The sequence below is a fragment of the Cheilinus undulatus genome, linkage group 8 (genome assembly GCF_018320785.1).
Source record: "Cheilinus undulatus linkage group 8, ASM1832078v1, whole genome shotgun sequence".
Taxonomy (NCBI): domain Eukaryota; kingdom Metazoa; phylum Chordata; class Actinopteri; order Labriformes; family Labridae; genus Cheilinus; species Cheilinus undulatus.
In genome coordinates, this window is record NC_054872.1 from 34,747,898 (window position 1) to 34,772,738 (window position 24,841).

At 39.2% G+C, this 24,841-nt stretch overlaps 3 protein-coding genes across 9 annotated transcripts in view; all 3 read left to right on the top strand.

Annotated features, from left to right (window-relative positions):
• The window catches only part of arhgef1b (Rho guanine nucleotide exchange factor (GEF) 1b), a 64,961-nt gene extending 56,555 nt beyond the window's left edge, over positions 1-8,406 (top strand). For 4 of the 5 annotated variants that reach the window (XM_041793665.1, XM_041793669.1, XM_041793667.1 and 1 more), the window contains 7 exons: positions 12-119; positions 208-260; positions 366-509; positions 628-753; positions 1,904-2,088; positions 2,551-2,655; positions 5,539-8,406. In XM_041793665.1, the coding sequence (XP_041649599.1) occupies positions 12-119; positions 208-260; positions 366-509; positions 628-753; positions 1,904-2,088; positions 2,551-2,625 (691 nt within the window). In that variant the 3' untranslated portion in view covers positions 2,626-2,655; positions 5,539-8,406. Of the gene's footprint in view, positions 1-11; positions 120-207; positions 261-365; positions 510-627; positions 754-1,903; positions 2,089-2,550; positions 2,668-5,538 lie in introns of all 5 variants that reach the window. The other variant, XM_041793666.1, reaches the window with a different exon arrangement.
• Positions 8,407-8,592: 186 nt separating this feature from the next.
• Positions 8,593-16,479, top strand: cd79a (CD79a molecule, immunoglobulin-associated alpha). The gene is made up of 5 exons (XM_041793711.1): positions 8,593-8,753; positions 10,823-11,143; positions 11,760-11,875; positions 13,754-13,816; positions 14,808-16,479. The coding sequence occupies exons 1-5, from the start codon at positions 8,714-8,716 to the stop codon at positions 14,931-14,933; spliced, it is 666 nt and encodes a 221-aa protein (XP_041649645.1). The 5' UTR covers positions 8,593-8,713; the 3' UTR covers positions 14,934-16,479.
• A 228-nt stretch (positions 16,480-16,707) lies between these two features.
• lipeb (lipase, hormone-sensitive b) overlaps positions 16,708-24,841 on the top strand; it is a 51,876-nt gene continuing 43,742 nt past the window's right edge. Inside the window, exons 1-3 of one of the 3 annotated variants that reach the window (XM_041793672.1) lie at positions 16,736-16,851; positions 17,262-17,298; positions 24,760-24,800. In XM_041793672.1, the coding sequence (XP_041649606.1) occupies positions 16,761-16,851; positions 17,262-17,298; positions 24,760-24,800 (169 nt within the window). In that variant the 5' untranslated portion in view covers positions 16,736-16,760. Of the gene's footprint in view, positions 16,852-17,261; positions 17,299-24,759; positions 24,801-24,841 lie in introns of all 3 variants that reach the window. The other 2 variants (XM_041793674.1, XM_041793673.1) reach the window with 2 other exon arrangements.

The following is a 24,841-nucleotide window of genomic DNA, read 5'->3' on the forward strand; positions in this document are numbered from 1 at the left end:
TGTGTTTGCAGCTGGACTGAAGTGATCAAAACAGCAGTGGATGATCTAAAAAAGAGCGGAGCGCCCATGAGGTTGACACTTCCTCCTGGAAGTGGAGGAGCTCCCTTCAGTCCTTCAGCGTATGTGCCAGTGTGTGTTTGTACAAGATGTATTCATCAACTCACCCATCCTAAAATATCTAATTTCTTTTGTCATTTTCTTTTTTAGACTCTCTGCCCCTCTGAGCCCCACAGAGAATGGAGGTTTAAAAGGCGTTGGTGGTGAGACCGCTTTATCAGCTCAGCACTTCATAAATATTCACGTTGTGTTCTTGTTTCACATTTCTGAGAGCTTAAACCAAACTAAAGCTCTGTTTCTGTCTTCAGACCAAGATAAGGACTGTTTGACGGATGACAAGTCTTCAGACCCGCGGCACAGGCTGATTGATTTCCTGTCGGACAAAGGCTTCGACTTGATCGGCCACTCTAACAGTGATCAGGAGAAGGTGGCAAACAGCGCTCTGGATGAAGGTGAATGGAGGTCTCCCTTGTGCTTATACAGATCACTTTTATTTCATCCACTTTCATGTCTGTCACAGCAGCTTTCCCGCCCTTTTAGTAAAAGTGACATATGTGTCTCCTGTGTTAGTCATGTGCCTGAAAAGGCTATTGATCCGCAGTATCAGCCTATCAGAAGACTCGCATCCTGATGAAGAAAACGGAGAGGACCAATCAGACAGGCCCTGTCAAGAAACAGATATCTTTCAATCAACAGGTATGATTTTGTGTAATCAACATTATATAAGCATGTTTATTAAAGTATACCAGCTAGGAAAATTGAATATACGTTTTAGTTGTTAAGATTAACTTAAAGCGGAAGCAACAGCTGTTTGAGATTATTTTAAAGACAAGCTGCAGGTGTAATCTATTGTTTTCTGTAATCAACAACAGACAGTAAGTGCAGTCAGAAGGTTGTGGTTTTTACCAATTTACTCTCTGTACTAGGGGTGTTTATTTATTTATTTATTTTTACTTGACCGTTTTTGCTCTAATAAGGATATTGACTTATGCATTGTTAGTGGCATAACTGATATAACTGCGAGTCAGCATGATGTAGCTGATTGTCAGGAGAGATGAGACCCACCTCAGCTCAGGCTCTGTGTCGGTTAGATTTGCTTCAAAAGCCTCCTCTTAATCGTGCAAAGCAGATGGATTGGCCAGCCTCCGTGTTGTAATTTTTGCACATCCATCATGAAAAGCTCCAATCCACAATGTTTCAGTGCTGAACTGAAAACGGTTTGGACCAACTGGCGTGATTTGAGGAGAACAAGGCCGTAACTACGGGCAGGGTTAAGTTGAACTAAAAGCCGTTAGCAATGGCTGCCACACATGTAGCAATTAGCTTGGATATAGCTTTAGAATGGGGGCAGTTTTATCAGAACTGCACTACATTTCTTTTGAAAGAGCAAAGAACAGCACTAAAAGCTTTTCATGATGGAAAAGGTGTTTTTCACTCTTCTCTTGACCATGAGTTTGCAAGAGTTACTGGGGGTAGGGGATCAGTGTCAGGATATACAGTGGCGCAGCAAAAAAAGAGCCAAACTGAAAGCTTTTCATAAGGAAAAAGATGTTTTCGCTCTTCCCCCAACCTGCTTCAGCACGAGTTTGCGATCGTTACTGATGGGGTTAAGTTGTACTGTAATTTATTGATAATATCAGTTCTTGTGTATTGGTTAAGTAGCACTGGTGCTAGCATCCTAGCTAATAGGATCTGTTGTTTGGCTTTTTATTAATGTTAAAAGATAGTAGATGATAGTAGAGTTGCACCTGAAGGAAGAAACCCTTAAATACATGGTGTTTGATGTTTAGTAATTCAAAGTAGAACTGTCATATTTGTTGTCTAAATTGAGTCTTTCCCTACACAGAAGACAGCCACCCCACAGACAGAGCTGCAGAGGAGGAGAACGATAACCTCAGTAAAAAAGAAGAAGCAGGGATGAAAGGCGAGGAGGAGGAGAGCATCAGTGCACCCCTGGTGTTGTCCCAGGAGAGGTTGGAGGAAGTGTGCAGGAGGCTCCACAGTCTGCAGGAACAACTGAAGAGACTACAGGTGAGGGGAGGTGAACAGAAAGAGAGGAAGAAATGAGAATATAGAGAAAAGCCAGCAGAGAGCAGATGGTGTGATAGGAGCAGATAAAGATGAGAGACATAACAAAAGATAGGAGCTGGCTGGAAAGAGACACACAGTGAAACATGGAGGATTTCACTGAGGATAACTTAAGTAAGGAGCAAGCCGTGGTGTAGTTTGGACAAATGGGGCCAAAATGGCACAAAAGAGAAACTAGAGAATAGAAAACCATTTAACCACTGCTGTTATTGCTTGGCTCAAAATTGCTTTGTGAAATTGGACTTCTCTGAAAATGGCTATTATGTCCAGCGCTTGCAATGGGATGTGTCAGAGACGCAGTGAGGGAGACGAAGAGAGGATGTTAAGAGGAGGAGGTTGAAGTGTGTGTTTGTGTGTCTGTCTGTCCTCTGGTCTTAAGATGATATTGATTTTTGTGGGTTACAGACTGTAGAGGAGGAGCACCACAGACTGCAGGAGGCCCTTTCCAAGTTTTCACTGGAGGGGGGAAACTTCCAGTAAGACACCACCATGCCACCTGCTGGCCTTTAGGTGAGCTCACAGGTAGATATTTAAAGTGACAGAAGTATTTGGTCAAGTTTCATCATGCTTTATTGCGGGTAAAGATTTAGTTTCAGGTGTAGAGTTAGGATGTTCTTCTGGACAAGAGAATACTATTCATTATTAATTAATGCTTTGTCTACCAATGTATTAAATAATTTGAAACTGATTTTCACGATGAAGAAACGACTAATGATGTTAACAATCAACATCGTTAATGTCTAAAAGCAACTATGTATAGGTCATTATGATTGCTCTTATACACTGTATCAGTAAGAAGAACAGGAATTACACTGTAAAATGACCAACATTCTAAAATCATGAGTAGCCTCAGAATTTCTGTGGTCAATCACATCAAATCCTCTAATTTTGAAATTCCACTATTTTGCACTCTATTTTTTTTTTGTTTCAAAACTTAGATTCTAAGAATCCTTAACTTCCTGTTTGGATACAGAGCTGCTTTTAAAATATCATAAAACAAAAACTTTTGAGTCGATTGAAGATTATGACATGAATTAAACTACGGAAAGGAGCTTGTAATGGTTTGAAAAAGAAATAAGGGAACAGTGAAAAGTAAAATATTTGCTAACACCAGGGGCAATTGACTTTTGATTTATCCACTGAGCTGCTTTTTTTTTTTTTTTGTAAAATGAGGCATTTAGGTGAAGTGGTGGTGGACTTAGTGTACATTACTATTGCTGCAGGAGGGCACTGCAGCGGCTCAACCAGAGTGTGCTGAAAGACACAATAAACAATTGATTAATGCTATAATTAAAATAAGTTAAATGTAAGCACTAACTAATGCATTTATGCTAAGGACCTTAAGTTGAATATAAACAGAAATACAAAAAGAAACAAAATTTAAAGCATTTTTGCAAAATGTGCTGGACATGAAAGAAATAAATTATGAAAGGATTGCAGAATTAATAAATATGTATAAGAAACCCTTTGTTGAACAATCAAGATATTGTCAATGGAGACTATTAGCTTAGAGTAGTAATTAGAACTGTGGTCCATTTAAAAGGTTATTTGTTGCCAGTAAATAAAAATAGTTATTTAAAAGAACGCCATTCAGATTCGTGCAAAAGAGGTCATTTTTTTCGGCTTTAAAGGATTCGTCTTATTCTCATGAAAAAACCCAGTGTCGTAGCAGCCGCTGAGCCAAAACCAGGGGCATAAAATGGCTTGAATTAACTTTGTGCAGCCACGCAAACAGACCCTTCTGATGAACAGATCAACCTTTTTTATACATGTCTACAGGCTTTTTGTGGCTTGGAAGGCTGAAGAGGCTTTCTAAAGAGACGTTTGTTCCTGGATCAGACAAACTGTAAAATTTGAAGGACAAATACAGGATCTGAACAGTGAGTGGGGAATACAAGTGCCAATTTGATTATCACTGGGGTGCCAGTGGCCTAGTACAGTGGTTCACAACTGGTCTGGCCTCAGGACCCACTGCCACTTCCTTAGCAAGAAATTGCAACCCGATTTTTCAAAAATTTGCAACCACTCAAATTCATTCAATAAAATGTTTCAGTTTGAACCTTGGATGGAGTAAGATATACAGAAAGTTAAAACAAAGAGACAGAAAACAACATATTGCAGAAATCCTGGAAGTACATGCATGCATATATGCATATTTAACTTTATTATGTTTCCTGTTATTACATTTACTTTTTGTTCTTTTTTTTAGAGATCTCCAGAAATTAACACATTATCATGGGACAACTACAGTGCCTATAAAAAAGAGTCACCTCCATGAATGTCTTACCCTTTTATTGATTTTATAAATCAATCATGAAAATATAATTTGGCTTTTTTGACCAAAAAATTATTTTAAAAACTCTTTAATGCCAAAGTGAAAACAGATCTCTACTAAGTACTGTCATAGAATAAAATATGTAATATAAAATCTATATTTGCTTTAATATTGATTCATTTAACCCTCAGTCTTTAAAAGCTTTCAAGGGCCTTGTTAGCATCCCCCTGTCTGCTTAGAAGCATCTCCATAGCATGATGCTGTCTCCACTGTACTTCACAGCAGGAATGATATGTTTTTGGTGATGTGCAATGTTTGGTGTCTGCCAAATGTTGTCTGATGGCCAGAAACCACCATTTTTGTTTCATCAGACCAGAGAAGTTTTTTCCACTTGACCATGGTTACTTTTTGTAACCTTTTCTCTGATTTTCTTTGAGTGTTCTTTTGTCCTTATGGTGTAATGGTAGCCAGGAATACTGATAAACAAGTAACTGGACCTTCTAGACAGGTGTCTTTATACTGCAATCACTTGAAACACATTCACTGCACTCAGGTGATCCCCATTTCACTAACTGTGAGAGTACTAGCACTGATTGGCCAGACCTCTGTTGAATTAGGTCAGTCACTTTAAAGAGGGTGAATATTTATGCAGTCATGTATTTAACCTTACTTGACATTACTTTGTAGAGCTCTGTTTTCACTTTGATTTTAAAGAGTTTTTTTGTCCAAATTATGTTGACCATGATTGTTTATAAAATCAACAAAAAAGGAAAAACATCCAAGAGGGTGAATACTTCTTATAGATACTGTATCACAGTGATAAAGATAAATAAGTTGAGATCTTGAGAAAACAACATCATTGCAAATGTGAGCTAAATAGAATACATGGCTGTGTCCTCTAGGGGCTTCAACACATTGTTGCCGCATATTTTTTCGAGGTACACATTTGCAACCCCCTTTTGGGTCCTAACCCACCAGTAGAGTACCACAGGCCAAGTGGTCATGTCCCCACCTCTTAGAGACTGTGGCCTGGGTTCAAATCCAACCTGTGGCTCCTTTCCTGCATTAAATATATCACTAAGGTCATTAACTTTACTTTTCTTCTGTCTCCTGTTTAGATTTGTACTGGTGCTTGTTTGAAGTGCAAGAGTTCCTTTCAGTGGCTCACCTGGAAATTCCCAAACCCTCACGCCTGGACCTTTTTGTTGCCTTAGCAGGGACTTTTGTGCACAGTGCAGTGGTTCAGTGATAGAACATGGGAGGTGTGCAGGTGTATGTGCGGATGTTTGCCTGCATGCTCCGTAGACAGAGTTTTACATAACAAAAAGAAAAAAAAAAACAGGACTTCCTACTTTTGAGCGGGAGGTTGTTTTTTGTGGAGAGGTGCCAAAAAGACAAAAACAAAGCAATATATTTTTGCTGTGAGAGGGATGCTGCCTAACAAAATGTAATGATTGTGATCTGCTGTAACACACATACGCACACCAGAGACATGCACGCTAGAAAATAATTTACATTATTGACAAAAGTAGCCGTAGAAAACAGGAGAATGAGCTGGAAGCCTTAAGGGGCAAATGTAGCATTTGAAAATATATTGAAATACTACTGCTGATAGATAGTTGTTTTAGTCTATGCCAAAGTACCACAAAGATGCACTTTGTTCAAGCCAAACAAGTCGAACCCACACTGTTTTTGCAACATTTACTATGTTTGCCCTCAGTTCAGTACAGTTTGGGCTTTATGTAGTCAGCCCACCTTATTTAATAGACTGCATTCAAGACAGTGTGTGTATGTGTGTTACAAATTTTTAACTGCTTATTTTTGAGGGTTCTTATTATTAGGACACATAGAAACATTTATAAATAGTAGCACTATGTATAATCAATGCTGTTAATAATGGAGATTTGTTTGTATTTACTGCTTTTATTTATTCCTCTGTTGGGTCTGCGTGTTGTTGCATCACCTGAGTGAAACTGTTACAGCACTGGGGCCAAAGTCAGACAGAGAAGTGAGTTAGAGAAAAAAGAAAAGAAGGTGAGCTAAGAACGTGTAAGAAAGATTGAAGTGAAGCGGATAGATGGAGGGATGAGTTGTGAGTTTTGAGGGAGGTTTGGTGCAGAGATTTAAGAGGATAGCGTTAAAGAAAAGAGAATAGGATTTGCACTCACTGTATTGGAGAAAATGTACACGTATACAGAAATGTTACACTGAAATCCCAGTGCCACTAGTGTTCACTAGCTGTAAACCCCCCCACCCCCCCTCCAAGCAAAAGAACAAACTTAAGACAGGGTTTTAATTCATGCTGTATGACGTTAAATCACCTGTTATATGTAAAAGATTCTTATTCTTTCTCCCCCCCATGCAGCATTTGTAACAAAACAGAGCTCTGTCTTTGTATTTTATCCAGATTGATTGTATTGTGTGATTTCTGAGTAGTGGCGTGACTGTGGCTGTGCGCACAGGACCAAAGATCCTCATACCAGCTGTTATTTTCCTAAAGGCATCTGTATGGTCACACAATGCTGCCAAAGTGAAGGGATTTCAAAAACTGTACAAGAGTATAATTGTTGAATAAATCACCTGGTTTTCGCCTGTTGGATGAACACAGAGATGAACCCAAACTCAAACCTCAGATCCAGCTCACCTTTCAGGAGCCAAAAACAATACAAATAATGTCTGTTTATGTGAGTAAGTGTTACTAAAGCTGGCAGACTGTTCCAATAGTGTGAAAAGAGGACTTACATGCTGCTCGGAGAACTGTCCCGGCAGCAGAAAAAGAAAAACCGGACTCAAAGATGGCGAGGATAACAAAGGAGAAAGTTAGAAGGAAGGAAAGCTGCAGTCTTATTCCAAGATTCCTCTCAGCTGTACTGTAATCACGATTACTTCCTGATATGCATTCTTTTATTGTTGTTGCCACTACAACAACATATGCCCCCTTTCACCTCACTGAAACTGAAATCATGTAAATAATGATTCCGTTATCGTCCAGCGGTCACAACTTTGTTGTAATGTTACTGCAATCGTGTTCTGTGTCTTTCTCTTAGTAATTGTAAATAGCTCGAAGGAAAAGAAAAATGTAAAAAATTCTGAATTAACCCTTTTCCCCTCCCTCCGTATCTTATTTCTATTAAGCTTAATAGCTGCATAACACCCTCACTTGTGACAGCAATCACCTCCTCCTTCTTCACAGTCCATGTTTTGTTGTGTTATTCATCTGATGTACTTTAACAGGCCAGGGAGGTGTTTGTTACTGTTTCCCAACAAGCTTTTGTAATTATTTGCTTTGTATTTGGCCGATTTGAAGAGAGAGAGATGAGACTTGCTTGTGACATTGTCTATGCAAAAATGAAATGAACAATTATGCAAATACTGTCCTATATTCTGGACTCCACACTGTAAACCTGCTGTGTACTGTGGCTAACAAGCGGACCAAGGGATGCATTTAAAGACATCCCATACCAGAAACAGTCACTCACTGCCTGAGCTACTGCTAGAGGCAGGCCTTGCTCTCTTCTCTTCTCCAGATGATTTCTCCTCATGAATTCTATATACAGATTGATAGATGTATAGATTTATAGAGTGGTGCCTTGTTCTTACCATCAGGTGTTTCTTTTTTTTTTTTTTTTTTTGCATAAAGGGCTCTTGAGTCAAACAATCACTTCTTTTTGTTTGGACTGTCTTATACGGTGGACTGTGAAGCCTTTAGAAGCAATAAATGTGCATCCAGAGATCATGCTGGGATTTCATGTCCACGTCCATCACAGCAATAGGATTCAAGCCCTTCCGCCAACTCAGAAAAGACACTGCCTTTGTTGCCATTTTTGTCTATCTATAAACAATGAATATGCAAGAACTATACTGTGTATTTGGCTTTTTTGATTTTTATTGTGCAAGAGGCTCTTTAATGATGTATACTTCAGGAAAATTGTGGTACGTTCTGTTTTTTAATTCTTCATTTTTTTTTAAATAAATTGGGGAAATAAGAAAGTGTTTTGTCATTTCATATTTATAGTTATAAGACAAGTGACAGTAAAAGTGGAGCTGTTGCTTTCAGGTTACAAATGTGTCATTTTGACTCTATATGGGTGGTTTCTAAATGCATTCAGCTGGAACTTTAATACAAATGTAGGATGGTCCAAAATTCAACCGAGCGTGAATCCTGACAGAATGAAGAGCAAGTAAACCAATGTGTTGGTACAGTAACGGCTTCTACTGCAAGTGTTGTATCTGTTAAAGGATTTGATCGTCGTTTTTGGTCTTTTATTTCTGTGATTCACATTTGTTCATGCAATGAGGACAGTTACAAACCTTCTCTTATGCGGCTTTGTTGGTAAGTCAAAACACTTTGATACTTATGATTATCTGAAATGTTCTAATAAGTTATGAAAAACATGATTTATGTCAAAGCAAGTATTTCTAGGGTTTCTGAGGAAGAATGGTATTTCTGTATACTTTTTAAATTAAGCTAAAATATATGTAAATATCTTTCCATTATTCTTTTGTTTTAACTTTTGAGTTCTGCTCCGGTGAACCACATCTCCTCTCAGAACAGGTGGTGATATTATCATGCTACTTTTTGCTCCTCCATCTTGATTAGTTATGAAGTTTAAAGCTCATTTTGACCTTTTTTATTCCAATTTATTTAACTTTTATATACAGAGTTAGTACAGTATAGACCAACACAAACAAATGAATAATTTTGAAGTGGAGGCTAATATTACATGTTTAAAAATTATTTACAAATAAAAATCTGAAAAGTGCTGAGTCTATATCTATTCACCCACCTTTACGATGAAATTCCTAAGTGACAGAATTAGTTCAACCAGGAAAGCCTTAATAAGAGTTAAACATAACTTATATATGATTTCATGTACTTGAAGGGGTAGTGAGGCCAAGGATACCCTGCTATGGATACCCTGCTATGGAGTCTAGACCCTGGTGGTGGTGTTGATGAGGGAAGCAGGATCAGTAGAGGAGTAGACTTCTCAGAAGCTGGACCGGGACATGGATGCAGTTTGTAGTAGGAAATCGAGTTATGCAAGATGAGATGGAAGTGGCTGGGGCGGAGGAGGGTTGCAGTGTCCACACTGAAATGACTGACTGACTGTGAAAGCAAGGATGACAGGTGCATGATAATTGGTCAAACAAGGTTGTGACAGAACCCGATTAGCTTAGTACTTAAAGGAGTGAACGCCCGTAATCAGCTGATCACCAGAGCAGGAAGAGAGAAGGAATGGAAGAAATGAGCTATATGTATGAGTGGCCACTAATGAATTGGTAAGACACAGGCTTCCTGCTTGAACTGCTGTTGAGCTCCATTGAATGGAGTTCACCTGTGTGCAATTTCATCTCAGTAAACACAGCTGATCTGTGAAGGCCTAAGAGGTTTGTTAGAGAACATTACCTAACAAACAGCTTCATAAGGAGCTCACCAGACAGGTCAAGGCTAAAGTTGTTGAGAAATATAAAGCAGGGTTCTAAAAAAATATCCTAAGCTTTAAACACTTAATGGAGCTCTATTGAATCCATCATCTGAAAACAAAAAGAATATGGCACAACCGCAAATCTACCAAGACAAGGCTGTTAACCTAAACTCACAGGTCAGGCAATGGACTTGAGTTTGTATAGCGATTTTCTAGCCATCTGACTACTCGAAGTGCTTTAACACTGTGGGTCACACCTACTTTTTTTGAGGTTGCTATGGAGAATTGCCCATCAGTATTTGCTACACATTTACAACATGGACATGTGACTGCAGGAGCTGTGGATTGAATCGGGATAATGCAGGACAACCGATTCTACCTACTGAACCACAGTTGCCCTCAAGGCCAAAGTCGCCCTCAACACTGCTATTAGTCATGCACTCCACAAATCTGGTCTTTATGGAAGAGCGGCAAAAGAAAGAAAGCCATAGGATGTCTCGTTTGTTTGACACCGCAAACATGTTGAAGAAGGTACTCTGGTCAGATGAGATCAAAACTGAACTTACTGGCCTATATACAAAATGCTATGTGTGGTGGAAACAACACACTGCACATCACCCTGAGCACACCATCCCCACCATGAAACATTGTGGTGGCAGCATCAACAATAAAATCCAAGTCTAGGTCTATATTGGTACAGCTGAAACGGGTGTGGAAAAACCAGCATATTAGACATCAGTGAAAATCCACATCCCTGGTTCAAAGTTCCTGTGGGGAACTTTAGATTTATGTTGCTCACAAACAAAAGCTTTATTAATAGCAGTTGCTTAACTTTTTAGCCCCTGACACCTACACTGTAAAAGAAGCAGTTTCAGGCATAAAAAATATCTGCAAAAATAGTTAATCCTGATGGACTATGACAAAATGTATATCAAAGTCACTCAGTATGTCCCAATAACTGCTGCTTCCTCCACAGTGGTTGCCACTCAGGCTGAGGTGACTTTGGAGCCGGACATGCCCTTTTTGTGGGTGCAGAACAAGCAGACGGCTGTCCTGAAGTGCTGCTTCAACAACAACAAAGGGAAGATCATAAATTTCTCTTGGGTCAGACGACATCACCGTGGCAATGCAACTGAAGGTCCACTTAATGTGACGATTACAGACCTGGTGATTAAAGGCTATGAACCACCTTGTGGCAACCTAAGCTTCATCTCTGCCCAGCCCAGTGACTCAGGCCTGTATCAGTGCTTGCTGGACAATAAAATCTTCACACATGGCACCTACTTGCACGTCTACAGTGAGTGTTTCTGTCTGTCTGTGTTTGTGTGGAAGGAGGCCTATCCAAAGTGTTAACTAGTGCCAAAAGGAAGAACTGGAGTTGAGTGAGCTCTCAGCGCTGCTTACACCTTGTAAGCCATAAATCCTTTTAACAGTCGTCTAACAGAGCTGTGTGAGTGGCAGCAGCTGCACATATGACAGCTTTGTAATCTTATATCATTAGGACGGTCTCATCACAGTCTGCTGCCCTTTATTTTCCTTTAAATAGCACCAAGATTACATCAAGCTGTTATCGTGCTAGCATGCGGAAGCGCTGAAATACCATTTTGCATCATGATCTAAGTAAATACAGATGGCAGAAATGTAAAACAACCAGTGAACTCCTGGGGGATTATGAGTGAGATAACTTGTGTTAGTTCATGCAAACATCTACATGTGGAAAACTAGGTATTTGTTTTAAGTAGTACAGTTGCATAACTGAACAGTCAATCTTGTAATAATAAACAAGTGAGCTTGTTAAGTAGTTATACAATTAACCTGATTTTCTCCAGCATATTTAAATGTATGCCTTCACTTTCCAAACATAAGCTCTGGTATGCAAATATCTGCGTTTTATTTCTTGTCTGTATGTAAAGTACCACTGGAGAAGACGATAGACCTGAGTGAGAGCACCAAAAACAAGATCCTGACAGCTGAAGGAGTGTTGCTGGTACTGTCTGTGATTCTTCCAGCAGCCACTGTTCTCTTCCAGGTAAGAGTTACACCTACATTTATTTGATTTAATTAAAAAATCTTAATTCAACAAGTAAAACCTCTACAAGATCAAACATGTATTTTTGAGGCCAAGAAAGACAGCAGCATAATAAAGTTTCTGACAATGAACAGCCATACATCTAAACAAAATACATGATTTATAAAAAGATGACAAATACCTAATAATAAGGATTCATCATGGGGCTCGATGTGCTACAACCTAGGTTGGAGGTGGTGGGTGGGTGGGAGGTCAAAGTCGACACACATCTGTGTGTCTCGGCAGCCAAGGTCAAGCTAAACAGCATCTCTTTTGTCTGGGCTTTTTCACCCCCTGTCATTCACCCAGCAACTGCTGGCTGTTTTCAGGCCCTTGTGACATCCACAGCAACCTCAGGACCCACTCACACAGTACCCTAGACCGTATTTACTCATCACATCTACGTCTTACTCCGCCCTAAAGGTGTGGACTTTGTTATTTTCCCAACGTTATTTTCCCATGCTCTAGTAATGCAAGGACATCCAGAGCATGACCTGGATTGTGTCAATCCTCCGTCCCACCAGGTGCTCTCAGGTGGCTTACTAGCCACATCTATGCCTTACTTCAGCCTAATTTTTTGGCCCACACATGCTTAAAGTTCTTCACAGTACTGTGTATATAGTACATCAGGCAGAACATCTACAGTACCATAACATCATTTCAAAAACAGCTGATGAAACAGCTTACCAACTGTCAATCTTTGGGCTTTTGAAAAGAAACCTCTAAGAAGTAATAATGGGCCCCGCTGTCATAATGGTATCAAGGTGTGAATGTTGGCTTAAGCCGGCTACACAATAATCAGGGGTGTGTCCAAAAAGTACATTTAAAACATGTTTGATTTTGTTATTTTTTGATTTGAATTTTTTCTTCTGCAGTCACGTTTGATCAAGTCAAGTATCTGCGAGATATTGTGCATAGGAAATCTTCAGTGCTACTCCAGACAGAGGATTATAAAATGAAGGACCATTTGAAACTATCCGTTTATCTGTGATCTCACACATTTTTAGAATTGTTTAAGACTTAAAAATCTTCCAGTGTGTCGTCAGCCTTGGTTGTACCAATCAGACCAATTAGCAACATTAACATGTACCTCAAGGGCCTGGTTGAGGTTTTGTAGCTGACTGACAAAAACATTTGTTGTAGGTCCTTGCATGGCCGTACACAGACTGACATCCATCCATCCATGAACTTCATGGTCCAGAACACGAGGGGCTGGAACCAATCCCAGCTGTCTCGAGGCGAGAGGCAGGGTACACCCTGAACTGGTTGCCAGTCAGTCACAGGGAACAGTCATTACTGGTCTGGCTGCTCCTAACTTTAATTCACAACAATAGCTAATTTGTACAAATTTGAGAAGATTTACATTTTAAAAGGCAACAGTAAATAAATATGCATGCTCTTTTGCTTTACTAGGTAATGGTTAGATTCAAAATGTATAAAGATTATTATAACTTAATTTGAGGACTGACTAGCTCAGAATGAGTGTGTTCTGACCAGTTAGAAGGTTTGAAGGAAATAAAGCAGACCCAAAACAGCTTTGTAGATTAGGATACACCAGTATTAGACAATGAAGACCATTCAACACAGTCATATGAGACATTTATGTGCACTGATCTGTTTACAACTCCCAGCATTAGCACTGGTTTTTACTATAGTGTAGGGACATTTCTCTCTCCAGGTTTTACCTCATCATACAAGTCAGCACGCCAGAAATTCTATCAATCCACGAACCTAACCTATCTAACTTTAAGATAGTCATTTTTTTTAACTGCTTCCTAATTTTTTAAAGGGAAGTTTTTCAATTTCTTAAAACTGCTGACTTCTGTTTTTCCCTCACAGTCGAAGAAATTAACTGAACTGGAGAAGAAGAAGATGAAGAGGGAGGAGGAAAACATTTATCAGGTGAACTTTAAAATCAGCTTGCTTTACAGTTTAATTGCCTTTTGCACATTTCTATATTAAAACACATACAAAGTTTGTGATATTGTGTGGTTGTGAGACTTGACGAAAGCAAGGTTAACCCTCAGATTGTGTAAAAGAATTATTACACTGAGGATGTTCATTACCAAAAATGTCAGCATATACAAAAAGAATATATATATTTTTTTACAACTACTTGTTTTTTTTTTAGATCAGACCGGATCATAAAGATCAAATACAGATTTTTTTTTTTTTTAGAAATAAAACCCTTTCAGCAGCAGTTGAAGTGCAAAAACTCTGAAATTTTGATGTAAAAAACACATTAAGGGGCATATTTTTCTTACACTACATGCAAATTGGATTTCCTTAAAGGGGATGTCAAAGCTTTGAACATGTAAAAAATGAGCAATAACCTTGTTTTTATGCATAATATTTTTTTTAATTGTAAGATTTCAAAAGTTTTTCCACTGTTTTTGACCAAAAATGGACAATAGAAATACCATACATGGAAACATTTTTAACTTTTTTTTGCAATAATTTATCAAGCTTCGCCCCAGCGTATGGGGCGATGCTAATGTGTCATAAGCACAGCGTTGTAGTCATGCTAACAACAGCTAGGTCATGCTAACAACAGCTAACAGGCTGCACGCCCCAGCGTAGGCTTGGGCAATGACGTCACACCCCAGCGAAGAGGTTTCGCCCCACAGTAGAGGTCTCCAGCCAAACCCCCTAACGTAGAGATTTGCTCGAGGGCTGCAGCCAGACCCTCTTGGAAATATTGATTGATTACAGATTATTATCAGGTGAATTCATCCATAGAAATTTGATTTTAATCAATCATCTTCCCCTCTATTAGACACTTTTTTGATAGAAGGAACAATAATGTAAACATAGCATGCAACCAATCAGTGAACATCCCCCACTGATTTTTGTGTTGCTCCTCGATTTCCATCATCCTTATCTCACACACCAGGGGCTGAATCTGGACGACTGCTGCACCACGTATGATCAGATCGAGCGCTCCCAGGCACAGGGCCAATATGAGGATGTGTGCAACTTTGCAGAGCGTGAGGAGGGGATCCAGCTGGAGAAACCTTAAAGGATGGAGAGAAAAAGATAGAATTGGGTGTGTTTTGTTAGCTTAAGTTTGCTTTCTAAGTACTTTTTAAAGATAAGACAAGAGTGATGAGATTATTTGTTGTCATTGTGCGCATACAAGAGAACTTGTTGGTGATGATAAGCCAAGCAGCGGCAGAAAAGATAAAAATATCAACAAGCTGATATGAGATGAGGAGATAAAAACAAGAACAGCACACAATTTCAGAGGGAGCTCTTTTATGTTATTGTTTCTTATACATTTTGCTAAATAAGTATTTGCATTAAAACAGTTGAATCTTGTGTCTACTTTACCTTTTTTTTTTTTTTTCAACTTGATCTTGGCACACCTTTGCCCATATGTAGAGTTGCCACATCTGTCAGAACAGGAATATACTAAAACTTTCAAAATGAAATCATGTCAAACCTACAGTAAGAGTTAGGGTATAAGAATTATGCTAACAGAAGTTAAAATTTAAAAAACTTGACCTAAAAATTCTACAAAAATGTTTAATGAAGCTGAAAAACAGTCTGCCTACAGGAACAAAGCTTGTCTTCCATGAAAACATTCTTACACAGCTATCGTAGCTAAGGCTAAAGCTAACAAAGCTATGATAGCTATGTAGAGGATGTAGCTAAATCTAGAGCTAACCATGCTACTTTGCTATGTAAGCCACATTGGTTTTGTTGCTGAATCTAACGCTAACAAAGCTATGCTAGTATGTAGGCTACATCTATAACATAGCTACATACTAACATAGCTAGAGCTAAAGCAAACAAAGCTAAGTTATACTGTTTGCTAAAGCTAGACCAATTTTAGAAGTAGTTATGTGAACAGTGGGTCACTTGAGCTTTGCTAGCTTTGAAGCTAGAATACTTAACTTGGCTTACATAGTAACAACTATGTAGTGAAGCTATGTCAGCATTAGCAATAGCTAACAAAGCTTAACCATGTCACCATTTGCAAAAACTACGGCTAAAACGGGTCTATACATAATTTACCCCTGGTTAGATGTCTGACTTTTTTTTCTGTGTTTATGAAATGTTGCTTAGACAGTAATGTTTGCAATGTGGTTTATTTCGTGAATGTAACTGCCAGACTTAGTTTCTGAATATAAGTCTTAATATTAATCTCTTTGTTGATTTTGTCTTGCACATGCATAACTGATTTTTCTTAACATCAAACAAAAACTAAGACTAACATACCACTGTGGAAATACCAGTAAAAGCTGTTCTGTCAGCAGACTTAAACACTTCATCTGACCTGCCCCACACCAGCAACTTTAAAGCATTGTAAATAAATATATAAGTGATTAAACTTTTTTGCTGATGTTTTTATTTACTTTGTAGGACACACAGAGGCAACAGTACCAATTTTTAGACTATAGACTATATATTTTAGACTAAACATTTAAATCAGGGGCTTTAAGTTTTTCATTCTTGTTTGTTAAACATTCTAAGATTACATTCTGTTTAATTTCTTGCATCTTTGCTTTATGACTTTATGGTCTGGAATAAATTTTTGCTTGTGTGACAAATGAATAAAGTTTTGTTTCAGAAAAAAACTGATAAATGCGTCCATACAAATGTCTTTCAACCACAAAACCCTTGTAGCCCTGAAACTGCACTGAGACGGACTCACATGTTCTCTGCCACACTGTTAAACCAGAGCAATGGGCGGAACCTTTTCTGCCCTTTCTGTCGTGATTGGCTACTGGACCGTGACGCAGCCAGTAAACGTTTCCATCTATGGCGGAGGCGGGCCTTCTGTGCTTCCAGGCAGGTATGTAGGGGAGACGTGAGAGGCGGTTCGTAAACAGAGTGGGCGAAGATGGCGTCGAGCAAGAAGAGTGGTGGGAGTAGTAGGTTAGAGAAAAGTGTGAATGGGAGACGCTCATCGAAACACAAAGAAGGTCCAGTGGGTGAGTTTTTATGTCTGCGTCGTGCCGACGTCGTCACTGCCCCTACTGTCACTTTTTACTTTAACGCCCTCCCTCCTTAGCTGTCACCTCCCGTTAGCGTCCGTTAGCAGCTACGTTAGCTAGCCCAAATGAGCAGCTAGGATTTAAGCCGCTGGTTGCATCTCAGCTGCTTCTGTCCCGTGATTGTTGTGTGACATCAAAACGAAAAGGCTCTGAAGAAATCCTCACCATTCAAAGCCTGTTTTGCCTGTTTCGCTGACATGCTTTTAGTTAGGAACGCCAGAGCTAGAGTAACGTTATGTGTACCGTTAGTTGTAGCTGTTATTGTAATATCATCCTTATTGACTTTGCCTAGAAGTGCACGACTCCACGCTGTATTTATATTCACATTTCACCCTCTGTGCCTCCAGTTTCATCCGCTGACAATGACTGGAAACACCTGAACAGGTACTCCTTATTCAACAGGAGAGGAAGGGAGATGATGGAGTGTTTCTAGATTAAGCTGTCGTCCCTAGAGTTAAAGGTGAAAGTCCTGGGTTTAAGTCTATTAGGTGAATTGGTATCAGGTCTGCCTGCGTGTCATGAGAATAGGCTGACACATGAAGACGAATGGGCAGGCTGTGGGAGAAGGAAAGATGCTGCCTCAAGGCAAAGTGCTGTACACACGAATAAACAGCCCCCCTCTGTTGCTTTATTGTGCTGTTAAATGAGCCTCTGTCTCGCTTCTATAAAAATACATCCTTTGCAAGATTTGCAGGAGCCCAAGCATTGTCTATTTTCACTACAACAATTAAACATGTAAGATTTTCTTTTTATGAATGGGCTGTTTATTATACGCTTGGCACTGTTTAATGAGATTAGAAGATTAGAAGAGTTTATACTAATCCCAGATCTTGCATGTGGCTGCAAACATGCTCAGTTTTCATCAGACCTGAAGATCACATTTATAACTGTCAGTGTTGTCCAGATTCTCATTACTTGAATGCTTGTCGTTAATGATCCATATAGTGTTGAAAAGATCAGAAACTACATTTGTGTAGGACAGATGCTGAAGAGTAGATCCAGGAAATATTGAGGGAAAACTCTTACACACTGTCAAAACTACTCAAAAGCATCAGCCATTGAAATGTTGCCAGTGTTTTTGTATTGAGAATTTAGACAGACGTGGCCTGCTATATTGATTAGCGAAAACAAGAGACTTTCTAGTATTAGTTCCTTTTTAGCTTATATTTTTATCACTGTGATGTCAGAACAGGAATAGATACAATTTTGACAGTGATTAATATTTTTGTGTTGCGACATCCCTAATTCATCTAAGTGGTGCATTATAAACTACAGGGAAACTCAGTGTGTCCTATTTGGAGGGGGATGTGGAGGCTCATTGTTGCTAGTTTCCTGTTGTTCAGTTTGACCTTATGTGTATGAAGGTGCTCTGTCTGGGAGAAGGGTCAAAGCCTCCTCAGCACAACACTTAAGAGCCCCTGCTGCTGGCGTTTCCTCTCGCCCGTGCACCGCACAAGATTGCTATTTTTACAGCCTGCTTCCTATGGGCATGGCATTTCGTAGAGTGTCGCATATCAGGCAAAGTTCACAAAGCCTTATCTTGTCCAGGAAAAATATGTAAGGATATTTTACCTCTGACACTGTCTGCCTCTGGTGTAAGATAAATGTCTAGAAAATCTGCTTGCAGATTTAGAAGGACTTTGTGCTGTGAAACTGCCAAATTCCAAGGAACTGCTGCTCTTCACATTTTCCCAAGAACAGGTCTGTTTAGGGTTGATAAAGGAAACTTAAGAGGGTCATTAGTAAGAAATGACCTAGACAAGATCAGCGTGGTTCATCAAACTGACAGAGCTGGAAGTCTTTTAATTGGACAACACTAGAACCCGTGTTTTTTATGAGGAAGTGAAACCATAAATATACAGGTTTTTCCAACCAAAAATACAAATATTTGTTTGTGTCTTTTGTACACAAGTTAGACTTGTCACAGGACTTAAGGTAAACATGAATCTGCCTTTAGCACGAATACTGAAATATGCTGTGGAAGGCAATGGGAGCTTTTGAAAGATGCATCAGTGTTGGATTAGCAGCATAAGTCTAATTGCACATTCTGATAGGCAATAATTGAAGACAGGTGGCATTATTTAAAAAAAATCTGGTTCCTTGTGCAGCTTTATTAAGCTCCTGTGAGGAGTTTTTGCTGATTATAAAACCAACTGAAACTTACATTAATGGCTCTGTGTGAACGACAAAAGCAGGACAAGACAAGCAGCAACAAGATGAATCACTAGTATGAAGAAATTCTTGATACCTGTCACAACAGATGGCAGGTACTTCTTCTGATACCTGTCGAAACAGCTTCTGTTTACATTAGCCATAGCAAACACTCCCAATAATTTAAGTGAGATAAGTAGTGATTTTGATAAAGCCTGAGAAACACTTTTCATAGGAAAACACTGAAGATCAGTCATGATATGAGACTGTACTGCACCATTTTGTCCATGGGGTGCCATAAAAAATGTTTCTTAAAGTTATGGCATTACCTCTGTTTAGACTGTCCGTATTATTTTTCCTGCAGTGTTCCATGAATGTCACAGAAGTGTAGCTGGGTTGAAAGCATCCCACCTCTATAAACCAGTTTTATCATAGTAAGTCAATGAATTTGTTCTTTTGACAACAATTAGGCCTAAATTTTTTTGTTTTCACAAAGTTTGTCAGATACAGTTTTTATTTGATTCAATAACTTATAATCAATATTAAATGATTATCCAAATCTTCATGAAAAAAGGGCAACTGGACTTGATAGAGGTCCTTGAAGATGACACTTCACCTCTAAAAGGCTTCTAGTGTGACTGGGGCCAAAGGCGGAATCCATAGCTTCTGTTGTCCATCCACATGCTAACGATGTGAGTGGACAGAATCGGAAATGGGGATGAGTGAGTGGGGGAGAGACATGTGGGAAGCGGTGCCACAGGCCGGACTCAAACTCGGGCCACCTGCATACATGGGATGCGCCTTTAACCACTAGGTCATCTGCCCCTAGTTGTCTTTTTGTTTTTTAAAGACTTTTTTGGGCTCTTTACCTTTCATGGACAGAACAGCTGAAGAAAGACAGGTTAAGAGAGTGGGGGAGGACATGAACCAAGCATGCTCCAGGACTGGGATTTTATTCTGTGACCAGCAAGTTTAGGTCTTTAGTTATTGGGCCCCTGCTCTACTAACTCAGGGATTCTAAAACTTTTCAGCCCACGACCCCCAAAATAACGGTGAAGAGACCGGAGACCCCCCGTTGTACCCGAAGGTGATTGAAGGATAGTTAAACACAGCAGTGCACATTCAAGAATCTTTGTGTGCAGACTAATATTTTAAGGATTTTTAAAAACATCAATGTCATTTCAGCATAAATCTCACCAAATGACCATGGTTTTTATTTTACATTTAACTCATTGAGTGCCAGCCCCTTTATAAAATGGAAAGTGGCTTGTGCCAGCGTTTTCGGCCATTTTGTGTTATCTTTCAATACCCACAAAATATTTTGTACTATGACTCTGAAAACACCAAATAGCTAAAATGAAAGAAGAAACTATCTATTTCATCATGGAAGAAAAAGTTTGTTTGCACCTTGTTCTGTTCTTGATTTATCTTAAGTTGAATAGAGGCTAGTTTCACCAAAAAAAAAAACACTTTTTTTTTCTAGAAAGCTGAGAAAAATGCTTTTTTGTTAAAGAGAGTCTGTCAAGCAAAACAGTGATTTGAATGTTATAATTTTGCCTTCAGTGACATAAAAGACATCTGAAAATTGTATTACAAATGTTATTTTATTGTAAAATAAATAAAAATGCTTCCAGTCGCTGTCATGCCATTCTCACTGTGGAACTGGACAGCCTCCTATACCCCCACGTCCCCTCCTGCTTGCGTGTCCCCTGGCACTGCCTGTAAATTATAGAAGTAATATAATATATAATATGTTTATTATATATAATATATAATCTATAATATAGATTTTCTTGTTGTTCTTACCTCTTTTTCTGCCAACAGACGGTGTTGTAGAACTGCATGGGGATTGCTCTCCTCTCAAGTATGCTTCTGAAATCACAGGAGCTTATGAGTGATGGTTTCATTGGATAAATTTGGCTGAATAATCAGTGGGTTCCTAACGTTAACTTACCTCTATCGCTCTGGGACGGAGAACAAGATCTGCTCCACTCACTCGGCAGCTATTCCTCAGAGTTTGGGTCGGAAAAGTCCGTCTCTGAAGTGTCATCGCTGTATGCATCCAGCTAGTGAGCGGCTGCCTTTTTCCTCCGACGCTCAGGGAGAGACCTCGCGGCATTCTTTAGCCTCTTGGCCGGCATAGGCAGATGAATGACCACGCTGATCCCTGGATTTGCTGTTGTTGAGTTCAGTGTCGGTTTCAGTTAGTAAGCAATTTCTCAGGCAAAAGTTTAAAGTTTCTTCCACTGTCTATATTAGAACTTTTAGCTTAGATTACCTCCGTAACGATCGCTCTGCTCTTTGACCCCAGGGTCTCCACCTCTCATCTCTGTGGCTTTGATCTGCCGACTCTTCCGTGTACCAACTACGTTCCTAGAAGCCCCAAAATTACTCCCAGGGAGTGTGAGAGTGCCCCCTTGTGCCAGCTGCTGAAAAAACACTTTGACATACAGTGCTTAACAAATTTATTAGACCACCCTAACCCTAACCAAAGTAAGGTTTATGCCACAGCTGCCTTAAATTAACAGCATTGGTAATTACCAAAATCATTTTTGATGTTTCTGGCACTCAATGATTTAATCAATTTTATGCATATATGTTTATAAAAATGAGTAAAATATACAATTTTTAATAATTCAAAAATATAATTTGTTTTTTTTTTGGAAGGCATATGGTGTCCCCTTCTCATTGTCTCATGACCCCCAAGGGGGTCCCGAACCCCACATTGAGGACCACTGTACTAACTTTCCCATCCACCATTGTTTTTGGTCATGAAAAATAATGATTGGACACACTGCAGATTAAAAACAAATAAAAATGTAAAAAAATTTTGATGCTACGAGGATATTGGAAAAGTTAGTGCATTGATCAAAGGAAAGTTTACTTTTTGCACTAAAAACACATTTAGCTTATAATGACGATGCCTCTGATCTACATGCGCGGCAAGCTGTAACAAGAACTTTCCAAGCGCACATACATTTTGAAAAAGTTGTTCAAAACTCTAAATTTCCATGTGTAAAACCTGATGTAGTTTTGTTTTATCTTATTAGCTTTCAAGATACAGTTTCAAACCATAGTGCAATGCACTGAGCATTCTTCTTCTGCATTGTTAAATTTTCTCAGGCCACCTACTGATCAACCTTTTGACTCTAAATACTCGCATCACATTAGTAGTCTGAATCATGCTTAGATCTAAGTTTTGTTTTGATAAATTTGTAAAAGTTTTGGATTTTGCAAAACAATTAACTCCAGTTTTCATAACGTTACTACACAGCTGCCCTTTGCAGGAAAAAAAAATAAAAAATAAGCTTAAAATCTCTGAAATGGTGCACTAACAGACTCAGGAACAATTTTTTTTATGCCAAAGCCATAACTGCACTAAACACAGCAAAAACTTAAACGTTGTTCTTGTGCAGTATGATGGGATCATGCAATAAGGGTAGATTGTGAATGTTTTATTTGTATGAGTGTGTTATTTCTTATTCCTTTAGAAATGTATGTTATAGTTTTTAGTCCTTTTTTATTCATTTATATTTTCCTAGCACCTCAATTTCAATTTTATTATGCTTGCTTAACAGTGACATTAGAGACACTCTTTTCTATCATAAAGTGGGACTGAATTCAATCCTGTGGTGGAATTTATGAGAATAATAACTTTAAAAACTAGTACTTTTCATCAGTTGGAACATTGTGTCTCAGTGTTTGTGCATAACTTTGTCTCTGTGGGTGAAAGGTAATGTTTTGGTTCCTTGAGTTATGGGACCGCTGCATGTGAAATCAGAAAGGAAGTGTGAGCTAAGGTCATATTTTCCCCTCAAGTCTCTAACAATACCCACATAAGCTCTCTCCCTCTCTTTTTTATGCATGTTTTGTCCACATGTTTTGCAGTCTTAGTCAAAAATGTCTCAACTGTTTGCAGATATTCCACATTTGTAAACACAAACATCAAAGACATAAATAGTGTGGAAGAACACCCCTCCAACAAATGCACAAGGAAAGTTGTATTTTTGAAGTATCACAGTGAAAGCCAGGGACTACTACCTTATTAAGTTTAATGTTAATAGAATAATTTTGAATGTGTTGATTGGCTATGAGGAAGTAACAAGGGTTTTTAATGGGGGTCAAGAAGAAATTACTTAATAAAGGAGCTTATTGTGGAGCCACTTAACTATTATTGTATGTTTTCTAGTTAATTTCCAAAGACTGTGGATCAGTTTTAATTTTGTCGACTAAAACTATAACTACAAATGTTCGGTGATGGTCTTTTTTCCATGACAAAGACTGGACTAAGACAAGCCAAAAATAGATCTTTGATGACTAAAACTGACCAAAAGTGAGTTTATTTTTTGTGAAGATGACTAAAACTAGAGTAAAATGTAATTTAGTTTTCATCAGACACTCAAAATCTGTGATATTTCTCCAATGTGGGTAGATCTGTGAAAATACAATGCATCTGTATCCCTTCTGCCTCTCAGCTGTAGAAAGCAGAGACCCCAGGTTTGGCATAGAACCCACTACCATGATTTAGTACCATGTGACTAAAACTCAAAGCCATTTAATATAAAGACTAGAGCCTGATTTATGCTTCTGCGCCGCGTCAATGGTGTAGCTACGTGTAGCCCTCTGCGTCGACGCGGACCCCTACGCTGTAGCCTGACACGCACCTCCAAAAAATCCTAACTACGCGTCGCCGTGACGCGGACCAAAAGGGCTGTGATTGGTCTGCTCAAAATGTAATTTCTTCATCCAGCTCCCTCAGTGGGCAAACCAGTGTGGTATATTCACCCGTTCTCAGACTTGACTCGTTTAGTGGTTGTACAGACCACCTCCGCAAATTCCCTGTCGCCTGCGCATCAACATTTCCAACAGAAGAATTTGTTCGTCGATATCGATGAGATCCAACTCCAAACACACCTGCTCCACCTCGGTAGCCATGACCGGAAGACAAATAAGGATTCGGATGTGACTCCTCTGAAACCACCCACACGCAAAGCCACACCTGCCTAGCGGCATGGCAGTGAATTGCAGAGCAACGCGTTTCCTCGACGCAGAACTTCGAATGGGCAACAACAGTGTTGTGTTACCAGTGTACCTACACTGTCAGCGCAACGCAGATGCATAAATCAGGCTTAAGACTGAGACTAAAATTAAAAATGGCTATCAAAATGATCACTGCTGTGGGTAATCATTGTTTGCATGCTGTGCTATGCTTTAATAAATTATTGGGTTTGTCCTTATTTAATATTATGAAATCCCTAAAGAGCTATGAACCAAAATGTCACATCTGAAATATTGATGTCATCTCATTATTTAATGTCTGTGTCCCTTTCAATGTCCCTGAATGAGATCTGCCAATTAGGTTGAAGGTTAAAGGGAGTTGCAAGTTAAAACGGCCAACAGCAAAATAGCAACAGTGTCATATGGAAAAAGTTAACTGGGCTGAAGTTGTCAGCAGCCTCCCAACCCTGTGTAAAAGTGGCATGGGAGGGACGAGCAGAAAGGATAGAAAAGGGTAACTCATCGCCTCTGGGTAGATTTGGCTGTGAGTGGCTGACAGGGGAAGAGCCTCATCGTAAAGACAAGGAACAACAAAACCAAAAGGAAAAACTGTGTTGCTTTCCTCCTTGCCACCCCCCCTCCCCTCCTTCTCATTCTCTCTTTCTTTTCCCCATGCTCTCATTGCTTTCGTGGAAGAGAGGAGACAAACAAGGACAAAGCCTTGAACTCAGATGCTGGTAAACATTTTAACTTTTTCTCCTTCTAGCTTTGTAGTTGC